At 37.3% G+C, this 26,714-nt stretch overlaps 2 protein-coding genes across 6 annotated transcripts; one reads left to right on the top strand and one right to left on the bottom strand.

The window, feature by feature from the left end:
• Window positions 1-1,448: 1,448 nt before the first annotated feature.
• LOC132096294 (PWWP domain-containing DNA repair factor 3B-like) lies at window positions 1,449-13,085 on the top strand. 2 transcript variants are annotated; one of them, XM_059501564.1, is made up of 16 exons: window positions 2,097-2,237; window positions 2,328-2,561; window positions 4,599-4,817; window positions 4,908-5,142; window positions 6,298-6,527; window positions 6,618-6,852; window positions 9,822-9,965; window positions 10,061-10,131; window positions 10,229-10,314; window positions 10,417-10,477; window positions 10,614-10,689; window positions 10,832-10,882; window positions 11,332-11,570; window positions 11,668-11,883; window positions 12,455-12,543; window positions 12,632-13,085. In XM_059501564.1, the coding sequence occupies exons 2-16, from the start codon at window positions 2,517-2,519 to the stop codon at window positions 12,705-12,707; spliced, it is 2,073 nt and encodes a 690-aa protein (XP_059357547.1). In that variant the 5' UTR covers window positions 2,097-2,237; window positions 2,328-2,516; the 3' UTR covers window positions 12,708-13,085. The 2 variants fall into 2 exon arrangements, with proteins under 2 accessions (XP_059357546.1, XP_059357547.1); XM_059501563.1 differs by lacking the exons at window positions 2,328-2,561; window positions 4,599-4,817 and having other exon boundaries at window positions 1,449-2,237.
• Window positions 13,086-13,559: 474 nt separating this feature from the next.
• phc3 (polyhomeotic homolog 3 (Drosophila)) lies at window positions 13,560-24,482 on the bottom strand. Of its 4 annotated transcripts, none has more exons than XM_059501560.1 (15): window positions 24,359-24,482; window positions 21,809-21,999; window positions 21,395-21,556; window positions 21,225-21,314; window positions 20,549-20,704; window positions 20,356-20,427; window positions 19,291-19,522; window positions 17,940-18,535; window positions 16,245-16,404; window positions 15,895-16,139; window positions 15,481-15,619; window positions 15,275-15,389; window positions 14,612-14,750; window positions 14,279-14,519; window positions 13,560-14,162 (listed from the first exon to the last, which is right to left on the bottom strand). In XM_059501560.1, exons 2-15 carry the CDS (start codon window positions 21,968-21,970, stop codon window positions 14,008-14,010), a joined length of 2,664 nt encoding a protein of 887 aa, XP_059357543.1. In that variant the 5' UTR covers window positions 21,971-21,999; window positions 24,359-24,482; the 3' UTR covers window positions 13,560-14,007. The 4 variants fall into 4 exon arrangements, with proteins under 4 accessions (XP_059357543.1, XP_059357545.1, XP_059357542.1 ...); XM_059501562.1 differs by having other exon boundaries at window positions 16,036-16,139; window positions 24,058-24,456; XM_059501559.1 differs by having other exon boundaries at window positions 24,058-24,455.
• Window positions 24,483-26,714: the final 2,232 nt, after the last annotated feature.

The following is a 26,714-nucleotide window of genomic DNA, read 5'->3' on the forward strand; positions in this document are numbered from 1 at the left end:
GTCTTACAGGATTCAGGTTAGAGGCATAAGGATCTCTGTGTACTAACTGTGGCCCTGTGGGTTGCTGGGACTGAGAACGCACCTGTGTAGGGTAATCTAAAGACTCTCTAGGGGACTTATACAATGTCCTGGAATGCCAGTGAGGGACAGGAGTATCTGTTTGGAGGCCCGGCATAGGAAGAGCTGTTCTCTGATAAAGAGGGTGACTTGGGTTTTCAGCATGTTGCCAGGAAGGGAAATCATGGCCAGCATGTTCACCACCCATGGTTGGCCGAATATGTGATTTAGTAGGTGCCGCCGCTAAGATCTGATCTTTCATTATCTGAAGCTCACCCATCATTGTTCCCAGAATGTCTAACATTTTAGAGTCACCTGTTGTGGCAGGAAGGGGCTGGTGTGGCTTTAGAGGTGACGCTGTTGTGTAGTCTGTCTGGCGATGCTTACCATAGGTAGGTGGGGGCAAAGATGTAGACACCATGGAGTGTGGATTGTAGGATGCCGTTCCAGGATGTGGGAGGAGTCTATCCTGTCCAGGGAAAGATGTACTTGGCAACGGCGTGGACTGATGTTTTCCCATGGCCGATGATATGGAGAAGTCTGAGGACTATTAACTGGCTGCACTGGAGCGTAGCTGGCGCTAGGTTGTTGCAGTTCTATATTATCCATTCCTTGGATAAAAGGATCCCTTTCCCCGACTATGGGCGACCATTCATCCACTGTGTCCCATGGACCTTGACTTATAGGACTCGTTCCTCTGGTAGAAGGTGAAGAGATGTTCACTGCAGCATCTCCAAGCCACTGTGTATGCTGTATTGTGTGAGGCGATACCGGCTGGCTGCCTGCTCTATGATGTACTGTCGTAAGATCATAATCTCTTAGGTAAGCAGGAGGATGAACTTGACGTTTTGGTCTGACAATCTGTGAAGATGCTTCTTCAGGTTGCATAGTGATAATGATCAATTCTTTGTCCATAAGGAATGCCAGATCCGGCTCGAAGGACCATTTGTTCGTTAGAAGTATTGGTCTGTAATAGGTGAGGATTTATTATTTCTAGCTTTCCTCAATGGGGTGTCGATCAGAACACAATGGATTCGATCAGTTCGATGCAAAGGAGGTTTATTGTTGACAGTTTTGGCTATGCACAGAACAGTAGTACACAGGTTGCTTAAAGTATTTAGATGTGTGTGTTTATGGTATATATTTATTGACGCACTTTGCACACACAGTCTTGCTTGTACAGTCCCGCTCATACAGTCCCGCTCTCTGCTGACGATGACTGACAGTAAATAGCACATGCGCACATGACTCGGCCTTTCCAACAGCTTTATTATCAGGCTCTTGGTTGCTAAGTTAATTTTGTAAAACCTTTGGCAAGTTGCATATGGTTCCAGTTACAATTAAGTAATATACCTCACTGAGGGTTTCTTTGCAGCCCGGCATAATGAGACCAAACTTGGTTGTGCCAATGTTTTGAGACCTCTTTGGTTGCAGGAATGAGCTCTTCTCACTGTCGAAGGAATCCTCACAGGACCCGTCGCACCATTTTGGAAGTTCCTTCAGAACTTAAACCTGCTTCAGGTGACAAAGCTTCCATCTTGCATAGTAAAGGAACCACTGTGTCTCAATAGCTGAATTCTGCAGAATCACATAGACGGAGAACAAATGCTCTTCCTGACTTGTCAGCTTGTTTACAGAAATCAAGACATCAACTAAATGGACCGGTGTTTTTAAAGTCACATGAACTTGAGGTGATGGTACCTCAAAAAAGGACCACCCCCAAATGTCGATCAGAGACATCAATTATGTCTCGTAAGGGAAGAAAAAAGAAAGTCATTCAACCCAGTGAGAAAGAAGTAGCTGGTAGCAAAGCTTGTTCAGACAGACTGGACCATTCTGAAAACAATTCTTGCCCAGAACAACACTTGCACTCTCAAAAAACCAAAGGGACACGTAATCGACACTCTAAAAAAACTCAAAACAGTCAGACCCCCTCTGATGTTTCTACAGGGCTTCACACATGTACTACAGCTCCTCTTCTCGACAAGGAGATCTCCTCCTGCCACACTAATGGTGATTGTAGGTTTATACCACGCACCCCGAAACGGGGCAGGCCCCAGACCAGGCCTCTCTTCAGCTCCACACCGACCTCAGACATCCAACCCCTATCTCTAAAAAGAGCTAAGAATAGTTTAACACAACATCGTCATCAGAATGCCAATGAGTCCAGTGGAGTAAAGGTTTGTGTGACAATCATTATTGCATTACTGCTTGTTAACTGTTGTATGAATTTTGTGGCTTAATTATTTCTCTTGTGGTATTCCTGTTAGACGCCTCCTACAGACGATACACCGTCTAGACCTCAGAGGCTTGTGGCAACAGGGAAGCCAAGAGGTCGTAAAAAAAGAACATGGAGGAACAGCTCACTGTCTCTCCATCAGTGAAACAATGCAGGAAGAGTGTAAAATCTGATCTAGAATCTCCTCAGGAAGAGCCAGCTGTTGAGACCCCGCCTCCAAATGAAGCTCACGTTACAAACCAGATGGCAGAGCCACAGGAATCAGGTAGATGGCTACTTTTTTTCTTCTTTTTTTTATAAAAATGAAATTAATGTTGTCTGGCATGTGCCTGGTGTTTATACTTAATGATAATGATAATGATATTTTTCCTGTATATTTTCTTTATGTCCTGTTTCATTTTATTTAAAAAAAAGAAAAAGAAATTTGAACCATGATTTACAGAAGACACCATGTAATAAATATTAATATTTTATGTTATAATAAGTACAGGTCAGAATAAGTATGTTTTTATTTTTACATAAATATATCCATTATGCTGAATAATTTCACACATATTTTGACATTGTTGTGTCTTGGAGCAAGTGATGAATTTCTTCAATGTAGTCGATGAAGCTCGAGAGGCAGAGTTCCAGATGTCAAAATAAGACTTTATTGTACAATGCAACAAAGCCGAGATAATGGTAACCGCATCTAATTCTCTGTCTGTCCGTGCATCCATTTTATACCTTTCTTTCTTTCTAACCAAAATTGGTAGTTCCCATTTTTTTTATTGGTTATACCTGTCTGGCTTGCCACAGTTTATTACTAGCCCACCTGGTCCATTTTTTAATTTTGGAATTTGGCAAAAAATTAACCATTTTTTAAAGGGGTCATATGATGCAATTTCAAGTTTTCATTTCTCTTTGGAGTGTTACAAGCTGTTCATGCATAGTCAAGATTCCTGAAGTTGCAGAGACTAAAGTCTCAAACCCAAAGACATATTCTTTATAAAAGTTAAGACTCGTCCACATCCTTCTAAAATACCTCGTTCATAAACGCCCCCACATGTCTACATCACGATGTGGGTAGATTTGCATAATGCTGCCCAAAAGTTCACTCAAAGAAAGAAGGTGTAACTTTGAATCTCGCTGTAGTATTGTTGCCGGTGTTGTGCACAGAAGTTGTTTCTATAAAGTGGGGCAATTCCAACTTTGCAAGGACAGTCTGCCGCTTCTGACTCACAGCCTGTAAGTAAGTTTTCATATTTAATGAATTTGCCACTGATGATTCAAACGCAAGTTTTGAGCAGTGTAAAGTAGTGCTTGTTTGACATTTCTCTGATCACAAATAAAGACATGGTTTTATGTTTACACGGCGCAATATGCAACACGTAAAAACACAGTAAAGTCATTATAATCTGTAAGTATGTCCCCACTGGATGCAACAAATGGCTAGTTTATAATTGGTTTTATTGGTTTTGTCTTTTCGCACTGGGACATGGCATCACAGTATGGCAAGGGGCGTAACATTTCCATCAGATGCTTGAGGCATTTCGTCCAAACACAATGCACTGGATAGCTGGTCAGTCAGAGCACACCTCACTTTTCAGAATTACTTTGTTCTATTAGTAGTAATTGAATTAAATATGTATTGAAATATCCAAAAATGTATAATGATTATTCAGTTACATAAATTGTATTAATCTAATAAAATAATTAAACATTAAATAACTTTTCTTTTTTTTGCAAATTTATATTCAATGTTACAAATTCAACGTAAGCACCAGAGTATATGAGCGGTGTGGAGCGACAATGATTTCCCCTCTGCGCTCAGTAATACCAGAAACACCGCTCCGCCTTCGCTCCATGGCTAAAGAACTTAAACCTGCTTCAGGTGACAAAGCTTCCATCTTGCATAGTAAAGGAACCACTGTGTCTCAATAGCTGAATTCTGCAGAATCACATAGACGGAGAACAAATGCTCTTCCTGACTTGTCAGCTTGTTTACAGAAATCAAGACATCAACTAAATGGACCGGTGTTTTTAAAGTCACATGAACTTGAGGTGATGGTACCTCAAAAAAGGACCACCCCCAAATGTCGATCAGAGACATCAATTATGTCTCGTAAGGGAAGAAAAAAGAAAGTCATTCAACCCAGTGAGAAAGAAGTAGCTGGTAGCAAAGCTTGTTCAGACAGACTGGCCCATTCTGAAAACAATTCTTGCCCAGAACAACACTTGCACTCTCAAAAAACCAAAGGGACACGTTATCGACACTCTAAAAAAACTCAAAACAGTCAGACCCCCTCTGATGTTTCTACAGGGCTTCACACATGTACTACAGCTCCTCTTCTCGACAAGGAGATCTCCTCCTGCCACACTAATGGTGATTGTAGGCACCCCGAAACGGGGCAGGCCCCAGACCAGGCCTCTCTTCAGCTCCACACCGACCTCAGACATCCAACCCCTATCTCTAAAAAGAGCTAAGAATAGTTTAACACAACATCGTCATCAGAATGCCAAAGAGTCCAGTGGAGTAAAGGTTTGTGTGACAATCATTATTGCATTACTGCTTGTTAACTGTTGTATGTATTTTGTGGCTTAATTATTTCTCTTGTGGTATTCCTGTTAGACGCCTCCTACAGACGATACACCGTCTAGACCTCAGAGGCTTGTGGCAACAGGGAAGCCAAGAGGTCGCAAGAAAAAGAACATGGAGGAACAGCTCATTGTCTCTCCATCAGTGAAACAATGCAGGAAGAGTGTAAAATCTGATCTAGAATCTCCTCAGGAAGAGCCAGCTGTTGAGACCCCGCCTCCAAATGAAGCTCACGTTACAAACCAGATGCAAGAGCCACAGGAATCAGGTAGATGGCTACTTTTTTTCTTCTTTTTTTTTATAAAAATGAAATTAATGTTGTCTGGCATGTGCCTGGTGTTTATACTTAATGATAATGATAATGATATTTTTCCTGTATATTTTCTTTCCATTGATTACTTTCATTACCATGCATCATATTTGTTAGTAAAATAATATATTGAGTAAATAACATAACATTTTGTTTTCCCACAAGTTAACTGAAGCATTAAAGTAGACACGTTATTTACATTTAATAAGCTTTATGTATGTAAAATCAGTTGTGAATTTAATTTGATGCGGACACCAAAAATACTTTGTTCTATTAGTAGTAATTGAATTAAAAATGTATTGAAATATCCAAAAATGTATAATGATTATTCAGTTACATAAATTGTATTAATCTAATAAAATAATTAAACATTAAATAACTTTTCTTTTTTTTTGCAAATTTATATTCAATGTTACAAATTCAACGTAAGCACCAGAGTATATGAGCGGTGTGGAGCGACAATGATTTCCCCTCTGCGCTCAGTAATACCAGAAACACCGCTCCGCCTTCGCTCCATGGCTAAAGAATTTCAGTATGTTTGGAATGTTATGTTTATAACGTAGAATATATTAAAATAAATAAGTAAATAAAATAACTGGAGAGTTTCAAAATGGTTTAGGCTATTGTGTGCAAACTTTTTTTCCTACCACACACCAAACTACCTGGTTGTCAGCATTAAAAGCTATAATTGCTGCTCTCTGCTCTGCAAATTTTGTTTGTGATTAAAATAACTGTACATTTTCTTCAGTTTATTTTATCTACGGATCGATGCATTTCTTACAGATTTCTGATCATTCAAAATCAGATACAGATGAATTAGCACTATAAGATTACATTTGTTTGAATGCATTATTGTTATAGAGAGTGAATGTGCTGTACCTGTTTAAATCAAGTTTCAACCCGAAAATATTCAGTAAAAGCAACAGACCAATTCTTTGAGAATAATAATTGTAAATGGAGCCTCAAATATATGATGTTTTTGTCTTTTGAAATCAGTCATTGAACACAATTATTGCCCAGAACAACACTTGCACTCTCAAAAAACTAAAGGGACACGTTATCGACACTCTAAAAAAACTCAAAACAGTCAGACCCCCTCTGATGTTTCTACAGGGCTTCACACATGTACTACAGCTCCTCTTCTCGACAAGGAGATCTCCTCCTGCCACACTAATGGTGATTGTAGGTTTATACCACGCACCCTGAAACGGGGCAGGCCCCAGACCAGGCCTCTCTTCAGCTCCACACCGACCTCAGACTTCCAACCCCTATCTCTAAAAAGAGCTAAGAATAGTTTAACACAACATCGTCATCAGAATGCCAAAGAGTACAGTGGAGTAAAGGTTTGTGTGACAATCATTATTGCATTACTGCTTGTTAACTGTTGTATGAATTTTGTGGCTTAACTATTTCTCTTGTGGTATTCCTGTTAGACGCCTCCTACAGACGATACACCGTCTAGACCTCAGAGGCTTGTGGCAACAGGGAAGCCAAGAGGTCACAAGAAAAAGAACATGGAGGAACAGCTCATTGTCTCTCCATCAGTGAAACAATGCAGGAAGAGTGTAAAATCTGATCTAGAATCTCCTCAGGAAGAGCCAGCTGTTGAGACCCCGGCTCCAAATGAAGCTCACGTTACAAACCAGATGCCAGAGCCACAGGAATCAGGTAGATGGCTACTTTTTTTCTTTTTTTTTATGAAAATGAAATTAATGTTGTCTGGCATGTGCCTGGTGTTTATACTTAATGATAATGATAATGATAATGATATTTTTCCTGTATATTTTCTTCATGTCCTGTTTCATTTTATTTAAAAAAAAAAGAAAAAGAAATTTGAACCATGATTTACAGAAGACACCATGTAATAAATATTAATATTTTATGTTATAATAAGTACAGGTCAGAATAAGGATGTTTTTATTTTTACATAAATATATCCGTTATGCTGAATAATTTCACACATATTTTGACATTGTTGTGTCTTGGAGCAAGTGATGAATTTCTTCAATGTAGTCGATGAAGCTCGAGAGGCAGAGTTCCAGATGTCAAAATAAGACTTTATTGTACAATGCAACAAAGCCGAGATAATGGTAACCGCATCTAATTCTCTGTCTGTCCATGCATCCATTTTATACCTTTCTTTCTTTCTAACCAAAATTTGTAGTTTGTATTGGTTATACCTGTCTGGCTTGCCACAGTTTATTACTAGCCCACCTGGTCCATTTTTTAATTTTGGAATTTGGCAAAATATTTAAACTTTTTTAAAGGGGTCATATGATGCGATTTCAAGTTTTCATTTCTCTTTGGAGTGTTACAAGCTGTTCATGCATAGACAAGATTCCTGAATTTGCAGAGACTAAAGTCTCAAACCCAAAGACATATTCTTTATAAAAGTTAAGACTCGTCCACATCCTCCTAAAATACCTCGTTTAAACACAACCCCACATGTAGGGCTGGAAGATTAATCGAAAAATAATCAAAACCGAAATTCATTACCTCTAACCGACATAATTTTCCCATGTTATTTCGGTTTTTTTAATCTTAATACTTCCCCCTTTAAAAGCATACTAGTGCGTGTGTAGCCACATGACTCTGCTCTCCAGTCAGTGGCATAAAAGCAAAACACGGAGGTGAACGCCGGTTCAACACATACTGATGGCGCGTAAGCGGTGAGCCTTGCGTCTTCACTAAACTTTGTCAGTTGTATTTGTTTTATGGTTTGGACATTCAAGCGATTAGATGAACGGATGTGTATTCTTATATCGAGCTACCATGTTCGCGCAGCTGCATTGTGGCACAAACACTCATATAAACAGTAGCTATGAAGATCCCAGGCACAGAGGAACACAGAAACTAGTTGTCAGCGCTGTCCTGTGATTTATCCCTAAAGTAGCTTAGAATCTCAAAACTTATTATAGCATGTTTGTGTGCAGCGCGCACATGAAGCACAAGCGCGCGCATAGAGAGCGGCGGTCGGCGGTCGCGCTGCGGGTTCCCGGTTTGTTTCCGTTCTCGGACTGTTCTGTGTATTTTAACTGTAGAAAAGGTTGTTCCGAGTCGAAACTACGATACAGAAAACTACATCAGTAGCTATATCATCATAAACGCAGCCGTTTTTGTCGGCTGCCTGTCATTAATGTTAATCAAAGAACAAAAGAAAATCATTCTCTGATCTTGACTGAATATATTTAATAACTTTACTTGATTAATCTTTATTCTATTTATAAAAAGAAAACTATGCAGTGTTTTTAAACTTTTAATTACAGTTTCTGTACCTGAAATTTAGTTAAGTTGTATTTATTTATGATATTGCTAATTGATTTGTTTGACTGTTTACTTGTCTTTAACACTTTAATATTTGAAATTTATATTAATCTAGTTGTTTTTGCTATGGTATTTTTTTTTAATCACAGGCAAAATTCCTCTTGCAGTGTTTTGTAGGCTGCTGATTTTTGCTCATGTTATTCAGCTGCAACAGAATGCTTTGTAAAAATGTTTGACATCTAAATGTTTGACTTAATTTTTTTATATTGGATTTTTTATCTTATTGGAATCGAAACTAGTAATCGATAAGAATCGGAATCGATACAATTCAAACGATACCCAACCCTAGTAAGAAATGTTACGAACATAGATAAAATAACTGCTGATAGTTAATCATTTACAGTACAAACCTTGTCAGTGAACTATGAGGGCAAAAAAAACAAAACTGAAACAAAATAATCGTTCATTAATCGTAATCGAGGTAAAATGTTAAATTAATCGAGGTTTTGATTTTAGGCCATAATCGTCCAGCCCTACCCACATGTCTACGTCATGATGTGGGTATTGTTGCCGGTGTTGTGCACACAAGTTGTTTCTATAAAGTGGGGGAATTCCAATTTTGCAAGGACAGTCTGGCGCTTCTGACTCACAGCCTGTAAGTATGTTTTCATATTTAATGAATTTGCCACTGTTGGAACACACCTCACTTTTCAGAACGGTGAGCTTTGTGAAAATCTTTGCGTTTCAGAAAGACCTGGCCACATAAGACATTCATCAAATCTGTTTACATGTACCTGTCATACTCTGGAAATCACCCAAAGTTCATAGGGTTATTTAGTTCACTGGTGCAATCCTATGGAAACCACCAATAATGTTAAATGGGAAAGTCCTCAGAAATACAATCCTTATTAAGACATCCAGTATTGGAATAATTCAACATATTGATCCGTTTATTGATTACTTTCATGACCATGCATCATATTAAGTAAAATAATACCATATTGTATTGAGTAAATAACTTAATATAAAGTAAAATCACATAATAACATTTTGTTTTCCCACAAGTTAATTGAAGCATTAAAGTAGACACTTTACTTACATTTAATAAGCTTTGTATGTATGTAAAATCAGTTATGAAGTTGATGCGGACACCAAAACTATTTCATTCTGTTAGTAGTAATTTAATTAAATATTTATTGAAATGTCCAAAAAATTAATAACATTAATAACAAAACAAAATTAACAAGTTGTTATTGTGTCTTTATCATAAATATGGATAAATAAGGTAAGTTAATGTTAATAATTGTAAATGGAGCCTCAAATATATGATGTTTTTGTCTTTTGAAATCACTGTAATGTTATGTACCCATCAGATCAAAACATGTCTTCTGACCTCTGCTTTGAGCTCAGTGTACAAGAGAAGCCTCATTCTCTTAACCACTCTCTCCCCGTGGAGGAGGAAGACGACCTAGATGATGATGAGGAGCTGTCCAGCTTTTTGCAACTGGACAATAAAAGTGAGTGAGAAATAAAAAGAAGAAAAAAGTGTGTATACAGTATGTATCCTATACAGTATGTATCCAATTTGTACTTTGATATATTTGGTTTCCAGAGCCTTTGTCAATCTCAGAGGGACTTTGCGTGTGGTGCAAACTGAGGAAATATCCCTACTGGCCTGCAGTGGTAAGCTAAGATCACTGTGCACACTATGGATTTTGTGCAGGTTGTAACTCTTGATTTTAGACTGTAGTTGATGACAAGACGTTCATCCATGCCACAGGTTAAAAGTGTAACTCGCAAGAACAAAAAAGCCAGCATTGTATTTATTGATTGTTTCCTAATCGACCAGAAGAGAATTAGAAAAGGGTAAGAATTTATCCATATCTTAATATCACTTTTTTTACTGTGTATATGTGTGTGTTTATAGTAAATCACATAATACATTTGACGTCTTTTTTTTATCCGTAGGTTTTCTGTTTCCCTGCGAAAATTAAAGCCTTTTGATTGTGAAGAATGTGAATATTTGGTGGTAAAGTGACATCTCTGACTCGTTACCACATTATTTTGCTTTTTCAGTGTGCATGCTCACTATTTTCAGCTATACTGAGCATACTTCAAGACAGTGTTTAAAGAAATGTTGTATTCATTTTATGTATCCATATTAGGACATTGCAAAAGAGAAGTATGGCAATGCTATTACTTGGTCTCTGGAACTGATATCAGACTATAGGATCCGCATTGGTATTTATCTATCAATGTTTTTTTTTTTTTTGTCTTCTTTTAAAACATTTAAACATTTTAGTAAATTAGAAATAATAGTCACCTTCTCAAAAAGTAGTTTATTTTTTTTTTTTTAAGCTGAAATTCCGATGTTTTCTGGCAGGATGTCGATCCTTCTCTGGATCCTTCATCGAATACTGTAGTGCTGATATCAGTAGGTTTCCTTTCATTTCAGATTTTCATAACACATCTGACATGTCTTTAATATAATGTTAGGGGTGATAATTAATTACTTTATTGTATTGGCACTTTGTCTAAATTTGCACGAATAAAAAATATAAAAACGATAACATTATAGGTGGCCAATGTGTTTATCAGTAAAATAGTAATAATAATTCAAGTACATGTGAGTAACAGTAATAAATTAGAGGTAAAAATAAAAAAACTTTTTTTCCAATTCTTAAATTTTAAGTAGTCCTTAAAGTAGTCCCAAATTATGATACTTTAACGATCAGTTAATTTTAATGAAAGCTGACTATGAAAATGTACAATCAATCAGTGTAACTCCACGTAAACCAGTTTATAATCTCATTATGAAATCAAGTAATTACCATTCACCAGTGCTGGTTTAAAAGAAATGGTCCTTTGATCCAATTATCCCAGGTTGTCCAGTGCGGAGGAGGTACTCCGAGGGGAAATCTGTGCTCACCTGCCCCAGTCAGGAGATTCTGGGCGAGAAGTGTGACAGCTCTGATAAAAACATGGAGGACATCATCGTGGAAGAGCAAGATGAGCTTCTCTCCAAGAAAGTGCTGCCCGACCGATCCAAGGCTGCACGCAACCATGCCAACAAGCAGTTGGTTGACTTCATTATCAGGCGAAAAGTTGAAAACCGCTTATTGGTACAATTTCTACTGATATATTCATACATGTATTTAGAATTCCAGTGTTCATTCCATTAAGACAGACACATCTAACTCTTCTGTCTGGTGTTCACAGGCAGTCATTAGCGGTCGTGAGTCCTCTAAATGGATGCAAGCCCTCCAGAAGCCTTCTCGCCCAGTGGTTAATGTCCACCTGGAAGATGAGGAGCAGGTTGAAAAGGTTTACCGCTACCTGAGCACAGTCTGTGATAGTGCCCCTCAAATAAACACCTGTCTAGAAAACATCCAGGCCGACCGGATCAGCCTTATTCTTGATGTGCTTCTGCCCGAGGTAATCGCCTTCATTTACACTACCAATTGGGCTTGTTAAGGTTTAATGTTTTTGAAAAAAGTCTCTTATGCTCACGAAGGCTGCAGTTATTTGATAGAAAGTGCAGTAGAAACAGTAATACTCTGAAATATCATTACAGTGTAAAATAACTGGACTATTTTCTGTATTTTAAAATGTATTCTTTTGATGGCAAAGCTGAATTTTCAGCATCATTACTCGACTTCGGTGTCGCATGATCTATCAGAAATCATTCAAATAAGCTGATTCAGTGCTCTGTGAACTATTATTATCACTGCTGAAAATGGATGCTGCTTAATTTTTTGTGGAAACCATGATATTTTTCTTTTCAGAATTCTTTCATCAATAGAATGTTCAAATAACACCAATTACTTGAAATAAAGATCCTTTAAAATAGACTTCACTGTAAATTCTGATCAATTTAACGCATCCTTGCTAAATAAAAGTATTATTATTAGATCCTACACACTCCAGACTTTTGTGTCTAATATTTCCAAACAACCACGTTCTAGCATCTTGCATTGCATGCTTCAGTGACCGTTTTATTTTTTAGGCCATAATCTATGCCATTGCTGGAGTCCATAAGCTTTCCCTGGAGAAGGCAGAGGAGAAGTATCGCAGAGGGCCGTGCTTTAGTAACAGGTTAGAGTACTTGTGAACTCACTTGCCCTGAAAAAATGAATCTTGCATCTGTGTAACTTACAGCTGTTTTTATTTCATTGTGTTTTAGAGAAAGACAGGAGTTTGACATGATGATTGAACAGCAGATGAAGCTCAAGGAAATCACCCGGCATCATGTGCAGTGATGGCCCCTCTATTTTAAAAAATTCATCTTTTTATGAAAAGAAATGTTTTCTTCAATATATTGTCTTCCTAATCACAGTATATAAGAAAATTAATTGAATGATGGTTGAACTGAATGATTGTTCATGACAAAAAATATTTCGCTGTTGATTGTTAATTAATCTGATATTAAATGTTTTTATATCAAATCTCTGAGACTTTATGAGCTGAATGGTAAATCTATGATGCTAAAGTCAGCAAAATATGGTGCTTTTAATGTGTGCTGTGTATTATAAGTAAATGCCTTGTGCTAATACATGAATACACAATTTAAAAAATAATGTAATATTCCTGATTAACTAAAACACATGTTTGTTACTTGTTTTGAAAATGGTGTTTGTAACTGTAACTGAACCCTGTCGAGCTGCATTCACCAGAGGTGGGACCAAGTCACAAGCAAGTCTCGAGTCAAGACAGGCAAGTTCATGTCCAGTTGTAAGTCCTCCACTTTAAGATTCAAGCCTTAAACAAGTCATTAGTGCTTTTTGACCAAATGAGTATCTCTGTATTATTTACCATATCAAATTTATATCAGGAATGCAGGTAGAATATGTTTGACATAGCAGTTCAATTTAAGTATTTCATGGTATTGTGGCAAAATAGGACAAGCAGTGAAAATAAATAAAAAATATAGTAATAAATATATTTTATATGAGGAGTTGTATTTGTAGGGGTTATTATAACTATTTTTTAACACCAAACCCATGTTCTGTGCATAGAAGCTTTTTCTACACCAAAGTACAAGATGATGTTGCATTTTACGGCAACTGAATTCTGGTCTAATGTACATAAAAATTGTATTCAGGACTTTGCAATTGATGTTTATCAATAAATCTTTAATTTTTCAACACATTATATACTCTGTTTTTTAACATTTACATAATTTGAAAAATGTTTCTTTATATTTAAACAGTGTTGTGTAAATTTTTTTTATTTATTTTTTATTGTACATTGTGTGCCAACATCCACAAATTGTTGCTGCTCAGCTACATCATCTCTCATTCTTCATAACCTGCCTTTCCAGTTGGATTGTTTACTATAAATGCAATATACAAGATCAGTATTTAGTTTTAGATATTAGAAAACTTGTCACTGAATGGAATGAAATCTGAGATAAGTCCACCATGAAACTTTGAGGTATATGAAGAAGGTCCCCACGAGTGTCTGCAGTATTTGTAGAATGGCCACACGATGAAAACATGGCACTTTAGAGGAGTCCGACTCAAATACTGTGTAACTCACATACTGAGAGTGGAAAAACGTCTAATGTTTTTTGAGAGCATTGATCTGCGCACAGATTTTGAGCACAGGGCCCAGCTTAATGTTCATAGCGCTCATGAGATGCTCCTCCGTAAGCAGCAACAAGGCCTGTCCGTCAATCTCCTGTGACCGGAACTCTGCAGCAATATCATGGCACCCTTAGAGCAAGTGGAGGAAATGCAAAGATTAGCATATGATTCTAAAGATCATATAGAAATCTGTTTATTAGCAAATTATTCCTGTGGTCCAAAGCTAAATTCAGCTGTGCAGTTACCTGGTAAAGTGCTGATGAAGGAGCACACTTGGTCTACGCTCCACTGTGAGGGACTTGAGTCAAGAAGACGGTCAGAGCCGCTGCTGCTCTCCACTCTGCTCTCTTCTTGCTGCTTCTCTCTTTCGGCCTGCAAGCGCAGTCTTGTCGTCATCGGGCCTGGTGGATCTTCCTCCTCTTCTCTCTCTATCCAAATTGAATTGGAGGCCCTCTTGTTGTCATTGGTACGATGGGAGTCTTGCAGCTGAAATAATGTCATACAGTAGGTTACTCTCACTTATTAATTATGCTATTTCATTGGATTGTATATTTTGGTTCAATGGTTATTTCACTGACCTGCCTGAGGAAGTGTTCCCTGGACCTGCTGTTTATGCGACTAGGTGGTCTCCCCCTCTTGCCCATGGGCCTGTGGGGCCAGCGGCCAACCTTTTCTGACCTGAACAGGTTAAGGCGCTTTTTACAGCTTACATTGAATCTGTAAGGTGTGAGAGATGCACAAGGCTGTGTGTGCTGCAGTATAAAGTTTTAGGAACACAAACTTGCTCAATTCTGTTTAGGTAAAACAGAAAGTTTACATCAAATTGGACTTGCAAAAATGCAAATATCTTAAATGGGTTTTCCTCATTATATTCATACATTTCTGTTCAACAGTTTGGGGGTCAGTAAGACTAAATTAATTGTTTTTATTCAGCAAGTATGCATTCAATTGGTCAACAGTGACAGTCAAGACTCTTAAACTGTTACAAAAAATCTATTTCAGATAAATGCTGTTCTTTTGAACTTTCTGTTTATCAAAGTATCCTTTGATAGAAATGCATCATGGTTTTCACAAAAGAATATTAGGCAGCACAAATGTTTTAAACAAGTTCAATACTGAAGTTTAGAACAATCATTGAACCTAAAGTATGAGCAATAATAATCCTAACAGTAATTTTAATAAATCCACTGACACTACAAACTTCAAAAAGTGTGATAAACACTACCCATAGTGCTCTTTACCTTCTGACGCATGTCATGGAGCAGAAGCGTTTGGACCGGAGGAAGGTACGAGCGAAGCCTCTCTTCCCACAGAACTCACATTCGAGTACATCAGGCAGGTTTTCAGCTGTCTGTTCTGAAAAGAAAAGTAAAGAAAAGAAAGAAACTCTTCAAGAAATGCTCGTACTGACTCAGTGTGTTCCTAAGAAATGTGCTAATGAGCCCACCATCCTCAGCGGGGTCAGAATCGGTGGAGTTCTCCAGATGGTCCGCATCCATCAGGCAGTCATCCTGGGCTGATTCTGTGTTCTCTCTATCTTCTGGTAGTGTGGCCTGCAGGTTCATCTCCAAGGAAGTACGTCTCACCTGATAAAAAAGACTAGCACATCAATAGTGGACTTACCAGACATATTTTTGAGATGCTTCTTGTGGTTTTCGACTTATAATATGGAGCACTTTGTGATGGGGAGTTTAATAACTGGTTGATCTGAAAGTTTGGCCCCAGACCCTCACCAGGCCGTCTTACTCTCCTCTCAGGGAGTGAGGGAGTTTTGAGCTTCACGGCAACACTAGAGAACCACGGGCTACATTAGGGCCTCATGGCGGCTGTGAGTTGCTACGTTGTCAACCAGTGGACATACCGGGAACGGCTCCAGGCCCTCTCGGATGACGAAGCCCTCAATGAGGTGTGTGAGGATGTGAGGTCTAACGATGGCCTGTGAGGGCCGACCCTCAGGGTTCCCTGGGAGGCTGGCTGGGGGAAGCCTGCTGGTGCTTCTTACCGCAGAGGAGAGGAGGGGAGGGGGGGGACTGTTGGCATGTGTGGGGTCCTCCGGTGACCGGATCACAGATCCGCTCGATGGTTCACTCGGCTGGTCCAGATCAGCTACGGTTAGAGTAGAAGTTAGGTTAGAGTTCTGCAGACCACTCTACTAGTCTTAAATATATATATATATGTGTGTGTGTGTGTGTGTGTGTGTGTGTAAGATACCTGTCCAGTTTTCTGGTTGTGCTGTGACATCATCAGAGCTTCCCTGGGGCCCGTCCGGTGGGGACAGTGATGGCGGGGTGGACGTTCTGTTCTGAGGACATGCACGTTCTACATCCTTCACCAAATCCATCCTTCCAGTCTCCTTCAACAGCGGTGTTGCCTGCCAAATTTCATAGTAAGCATAATGATTAAAATAGTATATTTAAATTAATAGGTCATCATTAACTTATCCTCTGTGTTTTCTCAAAACTATATGATTTTCCTTCTATGGGAGTCTGAAATTCTTGTCAAAAATTTTTGCACGTTAAAAAATAACATTGCCAATCACATTTACACACTGCCTCTGATACTCTTGTTTGTCATACTTTTTTTTGGATCAGGTTAAATGTTCTGCATTTTCACATCCATAGCAACCATTTTGATTGGAAAGGATGACGTTTACGAAAAAATAAATAAATAAAAACGCATACTAAATTTTCAGACTTGTGTGCAAGGACCTTAAATCTCATTAGCAAATTTTTGGGTCAATGATAGTGAAGACAAGTGGATTATGATGATAATTAAAGAAAGAATACAAAAACTGTTCACATGTTGCTTTTGTTAAAGGTTACCGTAATATGTTTAAAGATGTTCAAATGACATTTTCATCAACTACAATCAGAAAGCTTATTAAAAGTAAAATGTACTAAATTTAATGAAAAGTACATGAAACAATATTGACTAGAAGGATATTTTCATCAGAGGTCAATAGCTATGACAAAAAACCTTCCTAAATAAAATAATTATAAATATGATAAAATATTGATTATTTTTAAAGGACATTTAAAAGACAAAATGACTATGACCGTTACAATTTTAACGGTGTAAAAACTCTCAGTGGTTCTGAAGAATAAGAAGTTGCTCTTTTTCATTCAAATATTCACAACCATTAAAAATTTGGGATTGGTAACATTTTTTTATGTTTTTGAAAGAATTCTCTTCTGTTCAACAAGGCATTTATTTAATTATAATAATTATACAAATATTTATACAATTTAAAGTAACTGTCCTATCCAAGTGTATTTTAAAATGTAATTTATTTCTGTGATAGCAATGCTGAATTTTCGGCAGCCTTTACTCCAGTCTTCAGTGTCACATGATCCTTCAGAAATTATTCGGATATGCTGATTTGGTGATCAAGCAACATTATTATCAATGCTGAAGACAGTTTCAAGATTTTTTGTTCAATAGGAAGTTCAAAAGACAAACATTTATTTGAAACAGAAGTCTTTCGTAACAATGTAAACATTTCTACTGTCACTTTTGATAAATTTAATGCATCCTTGTTAAATGAAAGTATTAATTTCTTTAAAAAGAACTAATTCTTACGGATCCTAAATGTATTTATGTATAGTAGTGAAGCTTCAAGGAAAACCCCCAAAAGCACCATAAACATCATAAATGTAATCTATACACGTCATAAAGAATATTCAGACTCTTCTGTAATCATATTATAGCTTTGTGTGAGGAAAAGACTGGTCACTAAAAAAACTTTAAATTTCAAAGTTCAAATTTAATTTTATGGAAAAGAGCAGTCTGGACACTCCTTACATAAAAATATTCCCTTTCTCTTCCACTGTAAAATAAAATGAGATTTAAAACAAAATGATTGTGAGTAAATAATAACAGAATTGAATAGCTTTGAATTAGACTAACCGAGGGAGCCTCTGATTGTGTGGCAGGTTGCACCTTTAGGTCCACTGCCACTGTCTGTGGTGGCGGCAGATTCTGAAAAGGCAACTGAACTACTGCTTCAGCGACTGGGAGCTCCTCTTCAGACACCAGCATGTGGTCAGACTGGACAGCTACAGTCTGGACTGAGCGGAGAGACTGTCTCTGTGGCTGGACCAGCCTAGGCAGAGCCATGGTGAGAGGAGGGGGGCTGGACAGACGTGAATACTGGGAGACCGGCTCTAGCACTGGGCCCAGATGAAGCGGTGGAGGGTCAGGGAGCACTGTAGGGGGAGCTGTGGACATAGATACCACTGCTGACTGATTTGAAGAGGAGGGCACTGAGAGGAACTCGGTGTGCTGTGATTGGACGGTGGCTGTAGTGGGTGTGGTACGGGTCTGCAGGGCGAGGGGTGGAGGAGAGCTGTCCTGCTGCGCCACACGCAGTGTAATGGGCTGGACCTGTCTGTGAGCGGTGGAGCTCTGCTGGATGAGGAGCTGGTGTGGCGCCACCCTCTGGCCGGATGGGCAATGCAGCTGGTGTCTGACCAATGTATGAGACTGAACTGGTGTGAAAGTTGCTGCAGTAGTGACAGTCATTAGGAGCAAACAGAAAGGGTTCAGTTTAAACAGTTCTGAGATCTTTAATAAGAAAACAAATGAATTATAGAAGTGAATCTCAACATTTTTGAATTTTTGACCATTTTTAGTTAAGACTAAGAGTGACACTACGTTCAAATTATTAAATCCCATAATTCCAGAAGTTTTAAGAATTGAAAGTTCTTTAGGGTTCACACACTTTTACCACAAATGAATTCATATGATTTTCACAGCTGTTAATGATTACGGGATAAGTTTTACTCACAAATGGCAATTTCTTCTTTCAAATTATTTTCTAGTAGACATAATTAGAATATATATATAATTAATTTCTGTGACTTTTCCAGATGTAGAAATATAAAATTTTTATGAAATCAATAAATCATTTTAAAATAAATAAATAAAAAATGTAATATATATATATATATATATATATATATATATATATATATATATATATATATATATATATATATATATATATATATTTTTTTTTTTTTTTTTTTTTTTTTTTTTTTTTTTTTTTTCATCTTGTGGCCCCATTGGAAGTGTGTTGAGGCCCCCTAGTGGATCCTGGTTGAGAACCACTGTGTTATAATATGTAGCCTGACCGACATTAAATTATTTTAGTTGTTTTGCAATTAAAAAGAATTCTACTACATTATTATTTTACTACATTTACATTATTCTGCATTAACAACAGTGAAAGTAATGGAGATATGATTGTGTGACTTACAGGGAGGAATGAGTGGTTGGGCTGATGGTGGCTGAGTAACATCGGTCAACAGTGACTCACTTCTAGAACCTTCTACCAGGTTCTGGGAAAGCTGTGTTGACTTCAGTGGGCAAATGGACATCTTGGGCAGGGGGCACACCAGCGTCTGACCTTGAAGAGAAGGCTTGATCTGGATGTTCTGGGGAGTAGCAAGAACTCCAGGAGGATGTGTGCGGAGAGCCAAACTCTGAACCTTGCAGAGGACAAAACATGCTCAATGAATGTGGAGCATCACGGTTTATTTCATTGCAATATATTGAGTCATTTCTTGTAGGTCTTGTAGGTTTCTTATGAACCATTCTATGATGGTTAGTGGAATTAATAGCATGGGTAGCGAGTTCACACTGAAAAAAGTGCACTATTTATACGTTGAAGATGCACTTAAATAACCAGGGAAAAAAATAAGTTGTTGGAAAAAATGTTGGACACTTCATGAACAAAACTTTCACAGCTTTAATTACTGTATATAGCCAAGAGGGAGGGGCTATCAGACTCTAATTATTAAGGAAAAAATAACCTTATAAAATTCATACACTACATGGCTGAGTACATAGTGCATAAGTATATAATGTATAAGTGCATTGTGCATCATTTGAGGTGCAGATTATGTGTCCATGGCTTAGTACTGATATTATCACAGAATGATGAAGATTGTCATAAATGTATTTGATGGGTTTAACTATGTTTAGTTAAATGTTGTTAAATTATTATGGCCAACTTGCATTCCCCCATTCATTATTTAATTATATTTAATTTATAAAATGTTCAAAGCTTATGCAAATAAATAAATTAATTCATTTAAATTCCAACAACAATCCATATAAAATAACTCTGAAGTGGGGAAAATATGATTTTACCTTTATTTATTACACAGCAGTAACCCTAATCAAATAAACAAATACATTATTTATTATACCATATATTTTATATATTATATTATTATTTATTACATAATTAAATACATATATAAATCTGGCACAAATGGCACCATTAACCCATAAATTGACTAAAAAAACACTGTCTTACCTGTGATGATGCTGATTGAGAGGACACTGAACTCACGACAGTCAGATCAGTGGCAGCAGGAGTAAGAATCAGCTACAGGTTAAGAGACAGTGACACAACAATAGAAGAAAGAACACAGAACAGAATCAGGTCAAGTCAGTGGAGACTTCAGAACACCAGTGAGCTCTGATGCTCTTAGCAAATATCTGCTTACCATCTGAGTGCGCAGATACATTTGGGCCTGGCTACCTGTGGGACAGCTGTTTCCTAGAAGCATGGCCTGCTGGGATATGGCTCCCGCTGTGCTACTGGAGCTAGTGACCTGGATGCGACCTATTGGCTGAGTTACAGGAGAGGTTGGCATGGTGATCTAGAGGATGAGAGGGGTTTTCCTATATGCAATTCATCTTTAATCAAAATCTTAAAGAGATACTTCAACTAAAAATGAAAATTCTGTCATCGTCTACTCAAGTCAATTTTCTTTATTTTTTTGAGCACAAAAAATATATTTTGATGGTAGTCATTGACTCCAGTGCTATGCAAAAAAAATACTGTGGAAGTCAATAGCTACAGTCAACTGTTTTTGTTTACCAAATATTTTTTATTTATTAAACAGAATAAAGAAACTCATACATGTTTGGAACAACATGAGGGTGAGAATATGATTGAAAGAATTTACTATCCCTTTAAATATTTGGATAAAGCCTGAACTTATTCACTATTTTACCAAAAACAGATTTATTTTACATTCAAAAGCATACAACTTTTCGGAAGTAAACTTTTTATGAGGCTTTTTTTCCCCAACATAATGTCCAAATGAGAGCATGTGCTCCATCTATGTGAAATAAAAGTAGGTTTGTGACAAACATGTAAAAAATGAAAGCACTCACTGCTGTTTGAGACACACTAGCCAGCTGAGTTACATTCCCATTGGATGATGGAGGGGAGGAGGTGGGCTGTCTGCCATTAGTTTGTGCGGTCTGATGAGAAGTAGCATTATATTATATTATATAAATATTACATTACATTTTATTGCACATAATTCCATATATCATCATACCTGCTCTGTAGTGGTCAGGATTTGTGCAGCCATGAGGTTTTGTTGATGCTGCTGTTGTAGTGCAGCTGTTTGCAGCAGGATATGTTGTTGTTGGGCAGCATACATCTGTTGCAGGTACTGAGCTGTCATGCTCTGTGGTCTGTGTAATGTCTGCTGGATTAACTAGCAAAACACCACATCATAGGCTTCACACGGCACTGGAAGAAATCAACTTTTTGCACATTTTATTTGCTCAAATCCACAACAAAACACTTGCATCTGAATATTAGACTAGCCTCGAAGCAATGTTCAGAATTTGGCTTCATTAATAGGCTGTTGCTATTCTTTATCAGAGTTAAATAAAACAGGATTCATTAGCATTGTTTAATAACATTTGTTTAATATGTTATACCGTTGATACCGGTGGGGAATTACCTGGACTGCCTGTCTGTCTGAAGTGATGTTTCCCAGAGGAATGGCTGTGGGAGTGTTGGATGCGGGTGTAGAGCTGGCGGTGAGTGCACTGCTGCTGGAGGCTGTTGTCACACAGCCGTCACCCTGCATCTCTTCCTGACTCTGTTTATCTGCGTCGCCCATCAGAGGGGTTTGTTAGCCACGATTAGCCACTGTAATTTTGGAGAAATTTTTTAAAAATACAGAAAGATTTTAAATAATTGAGAGAATATATCCTATATTCTGTAATCTACTTCTGTTCAACTGCATGGTTTGCTGGTTATTGGTACTTTATCAGAATTTTTTTTAATTACAACATATTTATTGGAATGTTTGAGAATAATTAAACAATTTATCCTGAGTCACTTTTTAGTTTATTACTAAAAGTAAATGTTTGCAATTACGTTGGAGATTTTAGTTCAGACAGTTTAAGTTACCCCCCCCCCCCCCAAAATAAAACATAAATAAAATAAATAAAAATGAATAAATAAATAAATTGCATTAAAAATATTTTACTAAATACTATATAATTTACATAAAAACGCTAGGGTAATACTATTTTTAATTATATAATTAAATAAACTTAATTTTATATGGGCAATAGATACATAATGCAGCCTGTGCTGAATTATGTATAAATGTGTATGTGTATGAATGAATGTGTGAATTAATGTGAATTCTGGGTGTGACATGTTTTTACTTTAATAAGGTCCATCCCATGTCATAACCTGAGATCAAGAAGCCAGATCAACCAGGACCACTAAAAACAAGTCATTCTTAAGAAATCCCAAATGCATTTATAAATGCATTATTGCTCAAAGGGTCCCCAAAATAAACAGAAATAAACATAATACCAATAAATATTCTGGAAATTAAAGTGATTAACACAGTATGAATGGTTGCACCAATATGGCCTTTTAATCACATTTCACATTTATAATAACACAAGTTACTAGTACTAGATACCTTGAAAATTCACACGTTTACAAAATTCCAAATTCATAAAAAGTATGAATTTGCAAGTCATTAGCTATACTTAAAATAAAAAAATCATTTAAATGTATAATTAAAATGTAGGCTACAACAACGTACATATCGTATAGATTTAATAATAATTCAAACAATGTCATAAATTCATTTTTTTTTATTTGATAAGATTATTGAAGCTGTTTTATTTAACATATGCTACGATAATTTACAATATCAGTTTGATAAAACTGTTGCTAAGAAATAGAGTATTTGCAGTTTTACATCTGCATTTAGTAATATTTTAGTAGAATGGATAGTTTATTTAAAATCTGACATTTCAAATTCAGCATATTGGCCGATTTCTGTGCGCAAATGTCGCTTGTTTTCTAGAACTGCATCTTTACAGTATTTAATATTAAAACTGCATAATTCATTTTATTTGTCGGATTACAGAAGGCATATTTGTACAGTATAGTCTATGTCCTACTGTCATACAACATTTGTGGGGGAAATAATTAATTAGAATAGGCGAAAATAATGAAGAGAGAATACATACCGGTTTATGGTATATGCATATTGTGCTACCAAGCGCTTTCTTTTGCCGCGAAATTCATTCGATCTTTACAACTAATTGATTTTTTATTTAAAAAAATGTCAATATTAGTTTATGCTATAGCCTACGACATTTTGTATCCAGACACACTATCCAAAATATATGACATAGTCGATTAAAAAGATCATACATACATATTGCCTATTCACAGAGATAGTCTATTCAGGAATTACAATTCCCAAAAGGTCATTGAATAATTAGTTTAAACCGTAACGAAGTAAATACGAAGTAGATCAAGGTAAAATTAAAATCACATAGGCATATTTTAAATAAAATATAAAAAGCCTATTATCATTTACCAAATTTATAAGCCAAACCTCTCTCGGTAATTCGGTGTCGTGAACTTATACAGTCAATTGTAAAATGATTGTATAATTCGTTTAAAGGTAGTCTATAAAGAAATATCTAGAAAATGTGATTTACCATAAAATATTTAAAAAATAGTCTAATGAATTATAAAACCCACGCACGTCGAGATTATTTAATAAGGTTTTTGTAGAAAAAAACAACTAGGCTAATTAACTACTTGTGTGACTTCCATAATGAGACTCATTTTGAACTAGCTTGTTATGGGTTATTGAACCAACTAAACATTGTTACAGTAGCATACACAATAATCAACCATATACAGTAATCAGAAATACTTAACCAGACTGCCGCTTATGAAGTGCGTGGTACAATATCTGGGCAGGCCGAATGTGCGCCTCAGTCATGTCTACAGTCCGAACTGCTCTTAACAACCCAGTGACATGGAGAAACGCCCACCTCTCCAGTCGAGCCCACCATAACATTCTTCATGTGGGACATTGAGATTTCTTCTAAGAAACGGTTTGACGGGAATCATTTTCTAAATATGTTTTTATTAAGACATTCCGTCTGCGTCATTGGGGAATCATGCGATCATGACGCTGTTGTCCCATGCAGTGAAGACGCAGTCGTTGATGGGTTACCTGGCTGATGTGAAGCTGAGACGTGAGCGCGCGCTGCTGTGCTCCGTCACGGCCCCAGTCATGTTGGAATGCGACAGCGCGCTCTAAAATGGAGATAAAAATAAAACGCTACTGAAGCTGAGAAATTTCTGAGCCAGCAGCACCACTTGCTGTGTAGGAGGACTTCTTGCAGCGCTGCTCTCCACGTCAATTCACCACTGGCCCCTTTTTAAAGACACTGATGATATTGAATTTTTATTTGTGTGTATTCAGTTAAAAACTGCTAATATACTTGTCGTTTCTGATAGTTTGCATTAGTAGGCCTAAACGTAAATTTCTGTAGGCTACGTTGTGTTCGACAAATTAACTTCGTGTAATACAGTCATTTTGACTAGCCTACTTAAATTTCACCATTACATTAGGCCTATTAAAAATCTATAAATGAGCCATTAACCTTTGATAAATTAGATATTAAATATCTATGTAATAAGGATGTTGTTGCCTATAGATTCGGGGTGCGCATTTCTGTACACTTTTTTTTATAAGAAATTTATCACAAGCAACCGTCTGTAGCTAATATTAATTCCCAAATAAGTCGGACTAATAGATTGTACCGTGCATCTACCGTCCTATATGTTTAGTGCGGGTTTTAATTGTTTTAAACTTTATAATGAAATTGCATAGGTGAAGTTTCATTAGGAGTGCTTCTGTTTCATTTGCACATAAACTTCAGTCTGCATCATATTAAACAATTATGCAAAGTCCTAAACGTATTACAATAGGCCTATTATGTTTTTTAAACCTCTAAGGTTATACGATTTGATAATTTTGTCAGAATGATTGAGTAGACTAGGCTAGTAACAGCACAGAGACTCTTGTATCAAGAATCTGCGGTAATCTAGTACAGTAGTCTTGCCACTAGAAGGCGTATTACACCATGAATTATAAAATTGTATCACAAAATGTTTTCTTGTGACACGCAAGAATCGATTACTGAACGAATGAATTTAAAACGGTTATTTAGTGAATCATAGACATACCGAGGAAATTATAAAATGATCAGGTTATTTTTATTGAATCAGTCGGAACAGTTACTGGATTAACCTAATTTGATTTAAAGGGATAGTTCACCCAAAAATTAAAATTATGTCATTAATAACTCACCCTCATGTCGTTCCAAACCAGTAAAACCTCCATTTATCTTTGGAACATAGTTTAAGATATTTTAGATTTAGTCCGAGAGCTTTCTGTCCCTCCATTGAAGCTGTGTGTACTGTATACTGTCCATGTCCAGAAAGGTAAGAAAAACATCATCAAAGTAGTCCATGTGACATCAGAGGGTCAGTTAGAATTTTTTGAAGCATCGAAAATACATTTTGGTCCAAAAATAGCAAAAACTACGACTTTATTCAGCATTGTCTTCTCTTCCATGTCTGTTGTAAGACAGTTCAAAACAAAGCAGTTTGTGATATCCGGTTCGCGAACGAATCATTCGATGTAACCGGATCTTTTTGAACCAGTTCACCAAATCGAAATGAATCGTTTTAAACGGTTCGCGTCTCCAATACGCATTAATCCACAAATGACTTAAGCTGTTAACTTGTTTAATTTGGCTGACACTCCCTCTGAGTTAAAACAAACCAATATCCCGGAGTAATTCATGTACTCAAACAGTACACTGACTGAACTGCTGTGAAGAGAAAGATTAACACCGAGCCGAGCCAGATAATGACTCGTTCACGAGTCAAGAACCGGTTGCATCGGTTTTCGGATCACCAGAGCCCCTTTCAAACTGCACGTCGGACCCGGCATATTGCCGGAACATTGGCGGGTCACCTTCTGTTTGAAAGCAACCACGTCCCGGGATTGATTCCGGCATTGAACCCGGGTAGGGGACCTAGTAACATTGCCGGGTTCAACCCGGGACGAGCGCTGTGTGAACAAAAGCCAGATCTAATGCCGTGTCGAAGTGATGACGCGCGTTATCGCGCGACTCTTTTACCGACTGTTTTGAAGGAAGATCAACGTTCGCGACGAAAACATATGTGCAAACTGTAATGAAGCAGAGATCAGTTAGTTCCTCACTTTCCGCGCTGACGCCGAGATCGTTCGCTTGCTTCAGTGAAAGTATAACGTGCCTAGCGTTTTCGACTCGTACATTACACGTCACGCGCTGATGTCACATGTCGTTACGGGATCTTTACGGGTTGTGTGTGAAAGCACGCACATATCCCGGGTAATCACTGGCAGTGTGGAAGTGCAAAATCTAGTGACCCGGGAACAGTTGCCGGAACACTTTACCCGTGTATTTGCCGGAATGGCAGTGTGTAAGGGGCTCAGTAGTTCTTTCTGACAGTTCGATTCAATAAACCGGTTG

Source organism: Carassius carassius, chromosome 20 (assembly GCF_963082965.1).
Source record: "Carassius carassius chromosome 20, fCarCar2.1, whole genome shotgun sequence".
Lineage (NCBI taxonomy): Eukaryota > Metazoa > Chordata > Actinopteri > Cypriniformes > Cyprinidae > Carassius > Carassius carassius.